Source organism: Podarcis vaucheri (assembly GCF_965113315.1).
Source record: "Podarcis vaucheri genome assembly, chromosome: 18".
Classification (NCBI taxonomy): Eukaryota; Metazoa; Chordata; class Lepidosauria; order Squamata; family Lacertidae; genus Podarcis; species Podarcis vaucheri.
This window is the reverse complement of record NC_138756.1, coordinates 4,072,868-4,087,092: the sequence shown is the minus strand read 5'-3', so window position 1 is coordinate 4,087,092 and position 14,225 is coordinate 4,072,868. Positions and strand designations below refer to the sequence as shown.

General features: G+C 45.8%; 1 protein-coding gene and 1 long non-coding RNA gene across 2 annotated transcripts in view; both read left to right on the top strand.

The window, feature by feature from the left end:
* The window catches only part of LOC309523113, a 178,499-nt gene that overhangs the window by 128,679 nt on the left and 35,595 nt on the right, over positions 1-14,225 (top strand). The window lies entirely within an intron of this gene.
* On the top strand, positions 3,562-10,883 carry LOC309522808 (vomeronasal type-2 receptor 26-like). The gene is made up of 4 exons (XM_082206404.1): positions 3,562-4,413; positions 6,540-6,767; positions 7,841-7,967; positions 8,558-10,883. The coding sequence occupies exons 1-4, from the start codon at positions 3,667-3,669 to the stop codon at positions 9,454-9,456; spliced, it is 2,001 nt and encodes a 666-aa protein (XP_082062530.1). The 5' UTR covers positions 3,562-3,666; the 3' UTR covers positions 9,457-10,883.

Below are 14,225 nucleotides of genomic sequence, written 5' to 3'. Positions count from 1 at the left end.
AAGCGGCCAGAGGGTGGGCTTGAGAAATCCCTCCCCATCGCAGGCTCCACCAGTCTCAGTCTCTAGCAGCCGCCAAGAACCAAAATCCCACCACCATGTATCCCGTTGACAGTACTGAGGGTGGCATTTCTCAGCATTCTCCATTGATTGATTTTTATTTGTTCATATTTATTCCTTTATTTATTGATGTACTGAACCTATATATCACCCTATCCCTGGAGGTCTCAAGGCGGTTCACAGAACAAAATCAAAATATAAAACCACAACATATATAATCAAAATAAAAACAAGCCAATAATGCCCCCCCAACCCCCACATTTTAAAAGGGCTTAGGATGCCTGGGATACAAGGCTGGGACTCCTTCATCTGGCTGTTGTCCATCCCTGACTCTCCCACCTCTTCTTAAAAACCTCCAATGAATCATAGAATGGGAGACTTGGAAAGGGACCCCAAGGTCCTCTAGTCCAACCCTCTGCAATGCAGGAATCTCAGCTGAAGAATCCCAACAGATGGCCATCCAAACTCTGCTTAAGAACCTCCAAGGAAGGAGAGTCCATGGTCGGATCCAGCTCCTTCTTTGGTGCTTGTGAGCAAAGTTCAGGCCAAACTTCCAACTTCCAAGCACACCCCTTGACTTCTGTCCAACATGTTTTTCTCCAGTTCTGCACCTGCCGCTTGAGCCATTCAAGACTCCAGAAAGTTATGGTGCTGAAACTTATTCCACTTAGAATAGTCGAAATTATAGTCATCTCATCTTCTAAAAGCTCAGGAGATGTTTCTGGAAATTGCATGAGCCTCGGAAAGCAACAACAGCATGGCAATATTAACTGCGCTGTGACTGGGAAAGATAAAGTTGGTGCAGAGAATTTTTCCTGTGTTGGAGACAGACGGAGTCAAGATGCAGAGCTGGCGAAAGAGGGGTGTGCCTGCCTTGTGCTTCCTAGCTCCGAAGGTTGAGTTGAAAACCACCCAGATTGGGAAAGCCCAGGCAGTCTAGCCTTGCAAGAGTCTTTGGGTTCTTCTGCTTTGCCTCCTTGGCAGGTAAGAGGAGGAGGAGGCAGAGCCAGAATGAGATCCCTGCTCCTTCTGCTGCTCATGATGCCCTTTGGAGTCTGCGGGAACCACAAGGCGAAATGCCCCTTGAATCTGGTCAGGGATCAAACGGATGCTCGCAATTACTACCGGCCTGGACACTTTCTCATCAGTGGGATCATCTCTCCAAAACACCATCTTAAGACAATGCCATACAGCTTTACTCAGACACCCTTCATCAGGAGTGAAGTGTATGTAAAATCATATTTGGATGGGTTTCACGGTCCTCCAGTCCTTGTAATGGTTGAAATAGGAAAGAGCCCCTATCTCAGGGCTGGGGAGCCAAGGGCTGATGTTGCAGGACTACCCTGCCCTGACCATTGGTCTTGCTTCCTGGGGCTGATGGGAACTGGGGGGGGGGGTCCAGTAAAAAACCTCTCTTATTTCCTTCTTCCCTCTGTCTTTCTAAGTAAAACAATCCTGTTCCTATGTGTCTGTGTTGCTTTTAATAGAATGCAAGGATGCCAGTGAATCTGGTCAGGGTTCAAAAGGATGCACTGAATTTCCCCACCTGCAGGATGCCATGAAACTCAGGCAATTTCCAAGGCTAAAATGTTTCATTCAATATTATTCCATTTGGATAATTCATAAACTGTCATTAAGGAATGCTACAATTTTGCAAATGGAATTTTAAGAGCCTCTTGGGGACCTTTGGTAGCTGAAGAGCAGGAAAGATGTGATTTAATTGAAAGGATAAATAAAATAATATGTCAGGGGAGTTCCTTGTAAGTGGACTTAGATCTCTAAAATGTGAAAAGCAATTAATCCTTTTTTGACCACACACAACTGGCCTCATTTCAAAGTATTGAGGTGTTTGACGTTTCTTCCTAAGCCAGAGGGTGGCATGAAAGTCAAGCAATTTCCAAACTGCTAAGATTATTTTATGTTTATTCTATTGGGATCATTTGTGAACAACCTTATCACAGTTCTCTTTACACAATGCAACGGGAGACCTACAGCCCAACATGGAGAAATCTGTCTCAGCTACATTAAAGGTTTCCTCCTCCAATCCCAGCACTTTCCCCTTTCTATCATTTTTTTAAAAAAAAATTAGAAGCGTTTTAAGAAACTCCTGAAAATGGCTGGATTTTTATGGGCGAAGAACAGGAGTGATATGCTGCAAATAAAATGATTATGTAAAATAATACAGACCAGAGGGTGTCCTCATTGGTGGAGTCAGTGATCCAAAATATGGGCAAAATTATAAATTTTACCACACACTCAAACCTGAAAGCCACCAGGCCTCATTTGTAACTAAAAGGGGACTGAGGTATTTGGTGCTTCCCCTCTTTCAATAAAATTGTCTCTTATCTACCTGTAGTCTAGCACCTTGGATGGCGCCAAAGACCACTGCAGCAAAAGCAGCCTATGGAGCAGCTTCCCCGTATATCTCAAATTTTGAGGGCCGCTTTCATTTCCTACTCATAGAACCACAGTAGAAAAGAATCACAGAGTTGTAGAGATGGAAGGCACCTGGAGGAAACTCACCTGAAGTATCCATGACACATGGTCACCTTCGGAGGGAGTCTGTTCCACTGTTAAACAGCTCTGTGTGCTGTTTGAATTATAGCTCCTGTCATGGAGCAGCAGTCTCCAAATTTTTGTGGATAAATGTAGTAGTAGTAGTTTGGATTTGATATCCCGCTTTATCACTACCCGAAGGAGTCTCAAAGCGGCTAACATCCTTTCCCTTCCTCCCCCACAACAAACACTCTGTGAGGTGAGTGGGGCTGAGAGACTTCAGAGAAGTGTGACTAGCCCAAGGTCACCCAGCAGCTGCATGTGGATGAGCGGGGAAGCGAACCCGGTTCACCAGATTACTGAATGAATAAAAAATATACTAATATCTGTGGATCATATAATGTTTCCTTCCTCCCATTAATATGAATATCAGTTTCACACTTTTTAAAGGATTCATTTATTGCAGGGAGTTAACTAGGTTCGTCTGGTACATGTTGTCTTTCCTGTCCATCATCCAAGAGATCAACCAGGATCTCAGTCTCTTACCCAACATCACCCTGGGCTACAACATCTATGAGAACTATTTAGATGCAAAGATGACTTCAGACGCCATGCTAGAGCTGCTTGCAGGCAGTGGATGCAATATTCCCAATTATCACTGTGGAGAACAGAATCCCCTGCTGGCTGTTCTTGAAAGAGGCAAGACTGTCATCTCAAAAGTGATTTCAGCCTTGTCAGGCATCTACAAAATCCCACAGGTAAGTAGTGGGAGAGCATGGAAGCATAGAGAATTTCAACTGCATAAAATTCTACTTTCTTTCTGGAGAGGTCAAGTGGGGATATTTTTAAAAATTGGAAAATCCTGAGCTATGGATCCTACATCCCTTTTTCAAAACTGAGCCTTCACCAACTTGTCACCTCCAGATGTTTCAGACTAAAACTTCCATCAGCCTCAGCCAGCAGAGATTTAGATGTCAGTCATTTCAGATAATTAAATATCTGTTATGCTGAAAGTAAAATAAATTGCTGATCTTTTGCTTTCCTTGCTAGATCAGTTATGGCTTCACTGCCCAGTTTCTCGAAGGTAAAACCCTGTTCCCTTTTGTCTACCGGATGACTCCCAAAGAGGAAAGTCAGTACCAGGGGATTGTTGAATTGCTCCTGCATTTTGGATGGACGTGGATTGGCCTCTTCACTCTAGACAATGACAGTGGAGAAAGATTTGTGAGCGCTGTGAAACCTCTGATGCTCAGCAAAGGGATCTGCATTGCTTTATCAAAAAGAGTACCAGAAAGTTATTTTGATGAATTTATAACACCTGGGGAACCATTTTTCCTATGGAGACAAGTTGGGGTATTTGTTTCCTATATAACCAATGCACATGTTATCATAATACTCATGGCAATAAACCATGTCTATGAGAAGGAAATAGGCGCGAAAGTCTGGATCACAACAGCTTTGCTAGAAATCAGAACTGGCTTTTACATCCCTCCATATCTATTCCAGCACCTCCATGGTTCTCTGTTCTTTGCAATTGAGACTGGATTAAGGAGCAGCAAAGGTGGCAAATATAAATTGCAGACCAGTCTTGTGGATTATTTCAATCAAGCATTTCAGTGTTCATATTCAAAGCATCTGTTGTCCGTGAAAGGCAGGATAAGATGCAGAGAGGAGGAGAAACTGCAGCCATTGCCCCAAGGGGAGCATGAGATAGTCCTGTCTGATGACAGCTATGGCACTTACATCAATGTTCAGGCTGTGGCTCAGGCCTTGCATGCTTCGCTTTCCTCGAGATCCCAGAGGAGGCTGAAGGTGGAGGAAGGAGAGCAATGGGGACCCCAAAGGCTACAGCCGTGGCAGGTATTTCCTTCCCCCTTTTGCAAACTGCAGTCCACACAGATGCTGATCTTGACTGGGGATAGACATGTAAAATATCATAGTTAGTATTAGTAATAGTAGCTTACCTTCCAACATGTCTCCGATGAAAATCGGGATGTCCCATCCCATAACGATCATTTTGCTATTTATACCCAGGGCTTTCTTCAGGGGGAACTCGCTGGAACTCAGCTCCAGCACCTCTCAACTGGGTGCCATTTGGACCTTTGGAGGGTCTGTAGTGATAATATTAGTATTATTCTGTTTATATATCAACTTTCTTCTGAAGATCACAGGGTGGTTTGCAGAATAAAAATACAAAATGAGAATAGAAAAAGCAAACGAAAGAAAGAAAACAAGCAAACCAAAAGCACATTAAAATGCCCAGAGATGGTTTTATCCACGCAAATCCTGGTTACAGAATAACTTTCTCGCCTGGCACCTAAAGATTTGTCACAAAGGTGTCTAGGGAGCCTCTCTGGGAGAACATCCCCCAAGCGAGGAGCCACCACAGAAAAGTCCTGTTGTCTTGCTGCCACCCTCCAGATATCTCTGTTATTTATATATATATATATATTATTTGTTGTTTTTTTCATTTCTTTCCAAGGTCCTGTATAGTTATTCTTAAAAATATTTATGATTGTAGCTGTTATCCATACTCCTAAATATTAAACTTTCTTCTCAATCATCAGTTCTGTCACATTTTCCACCAATACTTTCGTTCTACCTTTATTTAGTTTAAAACCTGCTACTTCTCCAACTTGAGAATCTGTTCAAGACCTTGGTTGGCTAGCCATGGGGTCTTCTACAGTTACCACATGGTCATCTGCAAAGGCCTTGAGTTTATATGCTTTGTAACCTACTGTTGGGACGTGGGTGGCGCTGTGGGTTAAACCACACAGCCTAGGACTTGCAAATCAGAAGGTCGGTGGCTCAAATCCCCATGACGGGGTGAGCTCCCATTGCTCGGTCCCTGCTTCTGCCAACCTAGCAATTCGAAAGCACGTCAACGTGCAAGTAGATAAAAAGGTACCGCTCCGGCGGGAAGGTAAATGGCGTTTCCATGTGCTGCTCTGGTTCGCCAGAAGCAGCTTAGTCATCCTGGCCACATGACCCGGAAGCTGTACGCCGGCTCCCTCGGCCAATAAAGAGAGAGGAGCGCCACAACCCCAGAGTTGGCCGCGACTGGACCTAATGGTCAGGGGTCCCTTTACCTTTACCTTTAACCTACTGTTTTCCCTTTTATTTCTTCATCTGATCTTCTACTTCTGGCCAGGGTCTCTAAAACGAAAATAATTATGGTTTCTGAGGATATCCTTGTCTTGTCCCTTTAATAATTTTGAATTTTTCTGTTATTATGTTGTTTACTATCATCATAGCCTGTTAGTCAGAATAAATTGAGTCAATTCCTCTAAGTACAGTGGTACCTCGGGTTACAGACGCTTCAGGTTACAGACTCTGGCAACCCAGAAATAGTACCTGGGGTTAAGAACTTTGCTTCAGGATGAGAACAGAAATCGTGCAGCGGCAGCGTAAGGCCCCACTAGCTAAAGTGATACATCAGGTTAAGAACAGTGTCGGGTTAAGAATGGACCTCCAGAACTGTCATGACTCTCTGAATTTCATCATCTCTATAGTACTCTTCGTAGAAGTCCATGAAAAAATGGTCAAAGGCCTTCTCTGCGTCTATAAAAATCAACACTGCTTGCTTATCATTTCTAACCTCCAGATATTCTATTATATCAATTATATTCCTTATATTCTCCTTCATCTGGCGGCCTGGCAAAAAACCAGCCTGGTCCTGAGGAATTAAATCCATTAATAGCACTTTCATGTCGTTTGCCAATAGGTCTGCAACAGTTTATAGTCATTATTTAATAGAGAAATCAGCCTATCATTTTTGACTGATAGTAGATCTGTATCTTTTTTCAGAATCAGCGTAATCTAAGTATCTTAAAACTTTTAGTGGTTGTGCCAAATAATCTTGTAATTTCTTATAGTACTTTGCTGATAGCCCCCCTGGCCCTGGTTTTTTCCCCATTTTGGCTTGATTAATTGCCTGTTGTAGCTTCCCAGTTTCTTAATGCTGGCGCTTTCCCCTGCCATTCCAGCTTCACCCTTTCTTGAGAGAAATCCAGTGTCTGAATACTTCCAGGGGCAGACTGTGCTTGGATGAGAACTGGGAGCTGCCAGCGGACTTCAATATTATGAACTGGGCGATCTATCCCAATAAGTCTCGTGCCCTTGTGGAAATTGGGAATATAAGGAGAGGAGCATCTGCTGGCATAAAGTTCACCATTAACCCAGAAGCCATTGAGTGGAACAAGAAATTCAAGAAGGTAGGGGGGATAATTGGGGGAGGGGGCTAGGAGATCCTGTCTGTGCTCTTCCTTGAACAACCACTGCAGAATGAGCATGTCTGGGTGACTGTCCAGGAACAGCTGGAGCCAGCACGCCTTCTTTCTACAGCAGCTGAGATAGGAGGGGAATTTGGGATGCTCAAATAAAGGATATTGACCTTTCATACATGCAGAAGGATGAAAAGTAATTTATTTTATATATGATAATTACATATTTATTGTATATTTTTTTAATTTGTGAGTAAGCTTACTTGTATTAAATTTGTCTCAATTTGTGGTTGATGTGGTGAAATTTGGAAAATGAATTAAGGCAATTTGGCAAAAAAAAACAAACCATAACCCCAACTCTCCTTTCAGTTGGGCATTGAACAGCAAAGCGCTTTCTCTCTCTCTCTCTGACACACACAAAGACGAGAATGAACCGTGTGAGAGATTATTCGAATCCTGAAATTTGGGGGAATCACATGTCAGACCCATTGTCATTTGCTTAGAAGTTCTTTTAAGAAGGGAAACAGGTAAATGGAGAAGAGGAAACAGAGTTCTGTGGCTCAAACCTCAGCTGTACTGAACTCAATTTAAAGCACAAGATATTCTGGTCACCCCAATGGTCAGCGGGGGGTTGAAAGGACCCTGATGAGGGGTCAAGGCTGCATTCCAGAGATCATGTTCTGCAGCTAAAGAGAACTGACCGCATTAAGGGAATGGGGAGATGGCAGGCAACTGGGGATCTTGGCTGCTGGAAACGGCAACTGGGATCTCTCTGGATTCCCTGCCAGACAGACCCCTCCCCAACCTCTATGTGATTGACGTAGAGCTGTGATGATTTCCTGAATGATTCATTGGGGGCCACAACTGCAAATCTTGGGGTAGATCAGGGTTTCCCAAACTTGGGTCCCCAGCTGTCTTTGGACTACAGCTCCCGTCATCCTGAGCTGGCAAGACCAGTTGTCAGGGATCACCACCATGCTATAGAGATCGCGTTGAGTGAATTACATACCCACAAATATTCCTAACTGTTCCTCTTTGTTGCACCTTCTTGTCTTTCTGGTTAGGCCGTACCTCGTTCCAGGTGTACAGAGAGATGTCGACCCGGATATGCCAAGGTGGTCCTAGAAGGAAAGCCCATTTGCTGCTATGCTTGTGCTCAGTGTGCAGAAGGGACCTTCTCCACTCGGGAAGGTGGGTGATTCCAAGGGGGAAGAAATTCCTGGAGAGAGTAAACACAGGGCAGAAATTCAGTCTCACACACTGCAGACATAGGGGAATGGGAATCCTTCCTTGACTTCCTTAGTATTAATCACCTTTATTACATCCAGGAAGTGAGTTGATAGGAATGACCATAAGGAAGAAATATCTGGGGTGCAAACTGGGCAGCTGTGAGAGGAAAGCCCGCAAAGCATTCCTTTTTGATTTTTTAGACCAAGCCACACAAAAAGGAAATAATGTTGACACTTATCAAAAATAATGGCTAGACGATGAAAAGCAGCAAATTACTAACAGCAAAAGCACAATAAAAATAAATACTTCATGTGAAAATTATTACAATATAATCTATGGACCGTTTTGATCTCACTGCTATGAACATTGAATGGAAGCAATGTCTGCATTTTAAAGGTTCAGGCAAAGAGGAACAGGCAGGATCCAAACAATGCAGTTAAGAGAAGTGGAGTGGTCACTGCCTCTCAGTTGATCCTAGATCACAATGTTAATAGAGCACAGATCATGAGGGATGTAAGTGATGCTGCAGCCACTCTTTTTCTCTTCCCCAGATGCAGAACATTGCACCAGATGCTCAGAAGATCACCATTCAAACAAGGACAGAGATCAATGTGTCCCCAAGATTACCACCTTCCTGACTTATGGAGAATATTTGGGAATTGTTTTAGCTTCCATTGCCCTCTTCTTGTCCTTATTAGCAGGCATTGTGTTGGGAATCTTCATTAAATACAAGGAAACTCCCATTGTCAAAGCCAACAACCGGGACCTCTCCTACATCCTGCTCGTCTCCCTCCTGCTTTCCTTTCTGTCCTCCTTCCTCTTCATCGGGCGCCCAAGGAAAGAGACCTGCCTTCTCCGACAAACGGCCTTCAGCATCATCTTCTCAGTTGCTGTTTCTTCTGTCTTGGCAAAGACCATCACGGTGGTGCTGGCCTTCCTGGCCACAAAGCCCGGGAACAGGGTGAGGAGATGGCTGGGCAAGAGTCTGGCCAACTCCATTGTCATCTCCTGTTCTGGGGGGCAAGTTCTCATCAGCACCATCTGGCTGGGCTCTTCTCCCCCATTCCCAGAGCCCGACATGCGCTCCCAGGTGGAAGAGATCGTCCTGCAATGCAACGAAGGGTCTGTGGCCATGTTTTATGTTGCCCTCGGCTACCTGGGCTTCTTGGCTGCCACCTGCTTCACGGTGGCTTTCCTAGCCAGGAAGTTGCCCGGCTCCTTCAACGAAGCCAAGCTGATCACCTTCAGCATGCTGGTCTTCTGCAGTGTTTGGGTGTCTTTTGTGCCCACCTACCTGAGCACCAAGGGCAAGTACATGGTGGCCGTGCAGATCTTCTCTATGTTGGCCTCCAGTGCTGGGCTTCTGGGCTGCATCTTCCTTCCCAAGTGCTACATTATTGTGCTGAGGCCTGATCTGAACACAAAGGAGCACCTGACAACAAGGAATTAAGGGGACACCTGATTCTTAAAATAGTCCATGTTCCCTATGTCCAGAAGTGCATAAAGGAAACACACCTGCTCATCCATGTTGCTTATTCTCCACCTCTGAAAGAGATTGTGTTCCTTCTTAGCCCAGGTTTTAGGAAGTCCTGTTGACATGAACAGGAAGATGGGAGGAAATGTTTTGCTACCTTGCTTTGCCAAGGACTACAGTGAGTCCTGGTCTACTGCCCTTAGTTTGTATACTATTATCTTTTTAAAATTTTGTGTTTTGGGAACTTATATTTATCTCACAACAAGATAGGCTGGAGGGAGAGAGGAGTTAGGTTTTTGAGTCTGTTTCCTTTGTCCTGACAACCTATTAACCATATCAATTCTAATATTCCCCAATACTGTTTGCTTATGCCAGTTCTATGTATTCAATTTTCTATGCTCCATTTCCCGCGTTTATGTGCTATCATTCATAAGCTCACTTCACACCATTTCGTTCTCCTAAGCTTTGTATATCAATAAACTGAGAAATTCATTTAAGACATCTTCCGTAGTCTGTTGGTTTAATTTCTGTATTGTGTAAGCTCAGCTCCCTGTTCCAAAGAGTAGCAGCTGACCTTAGCCAAGCTGTGACTGGGATCCAATGAATTTTATTGCACTGGCCAGGGTTAGGGATAGGGTTAGAGGGGAGAGGGAACTCCGGCGCTCACGGGAGTGGCAGGCCGCCTACGCCAATCTGGGCGAGTCATTGTGAAAGGAGGTGGGGAGGGCGTTCCACAGGGCAGGCGCCACCACCGAGAAGCCCCTCTGCCTGGTTCCCAGTTTGTGGCACAGGTCATCATCCGATGAGTTTAGAGCTTCATTTATTCTTGTGTTTATATTTAAAGAAAATATGCATTTTAAAAGTATTGCACATTGATCGTAATATTAAGAATGCACTTAAAATTACTACGCACAACAATGAATAAGGGATTGCAATGCACACACAGTTAAGCAGCATAAATATTTGTTAACGAAGTCTAATCTTGTTGTGATTATTATTACTTTTATTGCTCCTAATCCCAGTGGCTTACAAGACTGAGCTCTATTCTGCCTTGGTCAGTCCCCACCTGGAATACTGTGTCCAATTCCGGGCACCACTATTTAAGAAGGATGTTGACCAATGGGAAGAAACCCCTCACCCCCCAGAGAGATATGCTGGCTCAGAGAGCCCCCTGAGCTTAGACTACGAAGCCTCTGAGGGCGTGCAGAGTGCAAATCCCCCCGGGGCCCCTCTCTCTCCCGGGCCCACCTGGGGGCCCTCCCCCTGCCAGCCTCTCCGGCGTCTGAGGGCGTGCAGAGTGCCAATCCCCCCAGGGGCCCCTCTCTCTCCCGGGCTCACCTGGGGGCCCTGCCCCTGCCAGCCCCTCCGGCCTCTGAGGGTGTGCAGAGTGCAAATCCCCCCAGGGGCCCCCTCTCTCTCCCTGGCTCACCTGGGGGCCCTGCCCTGCCAGCCTCTCCGGCCTCTGAGGGTGTGCAGAGTGCAAATCCCCCCGGGGCCCCTCTCCCTCCTGGGGGCCCTGCCCCTGGCAGCCCCTCCGGCCTCTGAGGGCGTGCAGAGTGCAAATCCCCTCAGGGGCCCCTCTCTCTCCCGGGCCCACCTGGGGGCCCTGCCCCTGCCAGCCTCTCCGGCCTCTGAGGGCGTGCAGAGTGCCAATCCCCCCAGGGGCCCCTCTCTCTCCTGGGGGCCCTGCCCCTGCCAGCCTCCCCGGCCTCTGAGGGCGTGCAGAGTGCCAATCCCCCCGGGGCCCCTCTCCCTCCTGGGGGCCCTGCCCCTGCCAGCCTCTCCGGCCTCTGAGGGCGTGCAGAGTGCCAATCCCCCCGGGGCCCCTCTCCCTCCTGGGGGCCCTGCCCCTGCCAGCCTCTCTGGCCTCTGAGGGCGTGCAGAGTGCAGCTGGACGGGCTGCAGGCGCTGGTGTCCCTGGCGGACGAGGAGGGTCATGTGGCCCTCGGAGGGGAAGGGGCCACCTTCAAAAGGCCCTGCCACTCCCGCCAGTCTCCACCGGCACGGTTCACACTGGGGGGGGGCAGACTTCCCAGCATGCACTGCCAGCTCCGTGGGGCCAATGGTCGAATCCCAGCATGAATCAATTTGAAATTTAACCGTTTTTCCAGTGTATAACCACATAATTCAATCTCAGGGAGTCTTATGTTCAGCTTCGCTTATTAGCTTTATGGATAAATTAACCTCTATCAGGTTTCATTTCATTTCCCTCACGTCCTTCTTCCCAGCATGCTTTGCTGCCCCTTCTTCTCACAAACAAGGATCCTGTGTCCTATAATTGAAATTTACTCATTTCCCAATGTATAACTAAATAAATTAATCCCAAGGTGTCTTTCGTTAGGTTTCACAAATTAGCTTTATTGATAAATTATCCCTTTATTGGGTTTCATTTCCCTCACATCCTTCTTCCCAGCATGCTTTGCTGCCCCTTCTTCTCACAAACAAAGATCCTGTGTCCTATAATTGAAATTTACTCATTTCCCAATGTATAACTAAATAAATTAATCCCAAGGTGTCTTTCGTTAGGTTTCACAAATTAGCTTTATTGATAAATTATCCCTTTATTGGGTTTCATTTCCCTCACATCCTTCTTCCCAGCATGCTTTGCTGCCCCTTCTTCTCACAAACAAAGATCCTGTGTCCTATAATTGAAATTTACCCGTTTTCCAACGTATAACTAAATAAATTAATCCCAAATTGTCTTTTGTTAGGTTTCACTTATTAGCTTTATTGGTAAATTATCCTTTATTAGGTTTCTTTCCCTCACATCCTTCTTCCCAGCATGCTTTGCTGCCCCTTCTTCTCACAAACAAGGATCCTGCTTCCTATACTTGAAATTTACCCATTTTCCAACGTGTAACTGAAGAAATAAATCTGAAAGTGTCTTTCGTTAGGTTTCACATATTAGCTTTATTGATAAATTATCCCTTATTGGGTTTCATTTCATTTCCCTCAGGTCCTTCTTCCCAGCATGCTTTGCTGCCCCTTCTTCTCACAAACAAGGATCCTGTTTCTTATCATTTTATTTTTCTCTTATTCTTCCATTTAAACTTCATGGAGGGGCAGAGCGATGGAGAAAGAGAGAAGGCTTTTCCTCACAGCCTTTCCCTCGCCCTTCCCAGGCTGCCCTGCGCAACCTTCCTCCTGGCCTGCTAATAAACTGATAATCATCAATTATTATACTCATATTTTATTTTATTTTTAATTCTTTATAAGCTCTTACAAATTACATTAACGGTCCTCCTCCAGCCTCAGCAGTTTGTTTGTTTTTTGTCTTTCTGTTTCTGTACTATCTGTCGCTCGATGTTTTAAATCCCCTGTTTCACTTATTTTGATTATTCCAAGTGGAATAAGTTTCCTGACACTAACTTTCCGAAGTCTTGAGTGGCTCTGGCAGCAGGTGCAGAGCTGGAGAAAAACATGATGGCGAAAAGTCAAAAGGTGTTTTGGGGAATTGGAAGTTTGGCCTGAACTTTGCTCCCCAGGACCAAAGAAGAGGCCTGCATCTGGATCCGACCATCGACTCTCCTTCCTTGGAGGTTTTTAAGCAGAGTTTGGATGGCTATCTGTTAGGGATGCTTTAGAGAGCCAGTGTGGTGTAGTGGTTAAGAGCGGTGGACTCGTAACTTGGTGAACCGGGTTCGCTTCCCCGCTCCTCCACCTGCAGCTGCTGGGTGACCTTGGGCCAGTCACACTTCTCTGAAGTCTCTAAGTCTCACTCGCCTCACAGAGTGCTTGTTGTGGGGAAGGAAGGAAAAGGAGATTGTGAGCCGCTTTGAGACTCCTTAGGGTAGTGATAAAGCGGGATATCAAATCCAAACTCTTCTCCTTCTTCTAGTTGGCCACTTTGGGTGGATTTGATTCCTGCCAATCCCTTCTGGTTCTCCCCCTGAAGGGAAGTAGCATGTTGGTGGTTTTGAAGCCACTTCAAGTGAATTTCCACCCCATCTTTGAAAGGCTTCTCCAACAGAGGGAAGCTCTCTGGGGTTGGTGGAGGGAAGAAAGGTTGCTCTGAGCCTTAGGCTCTCCCTTCCCCTTCGACATGTTCTGCGGAAGGACAGCTTCTGTTGCACATGGAGCCAACTTGCTCCCCGTCTTTGAGCAGAAACTTCTCTACTCATAAACAAATTGTGTGCGCAGAAGCCAGGCTAGCATTCTAGCAGCTTTGTTATTCTTTATCAAGTATTTGTTAATATGTATGTATCTATTTATTTGACCTATTTCCTAAAATCCATGCACCACTTGATTAGGGAAATCACTGTTGCTAATCTCCCTTTGCTGAGCAAGGTTTTGGAGCATGTGGCCGCACACCAGATGGTGGCGGTGGTTCCAGTCCTACTTGGATGGTCATTCCCAGACGGTGTTACTTTTCAGCGCTGGGGACCTTGAATGTGGGGTTCCGCAGGGCTCAATCCTATGTTCCACATTGTTGAACATCTACATGAAATTGCTGGGTGGGGTTATCTGGAGGTTTCAAGTAGGTTGTCAGAATTATGCTGATGACACTCAGCTCTATTTCTCCTTCACATCTGCAGGTGAAGCAGTGGAAGTGCTGGACCAGTGTCTTGTCTCGGCAATGGACTGGATGAGAGCCAACCAACTGAAGCTCAATCCAGATAAGACTGGGGCACTGTTAGTGGGTGGTTCCCTAGACCAGATGGGTGGGAGGTCGCCTGCTCTTGATGGGATTACGCTTCCTCTGAAGGAGCAGGTTTGTAGCTTGGGGGTACTCCTGGGCCCTTTGC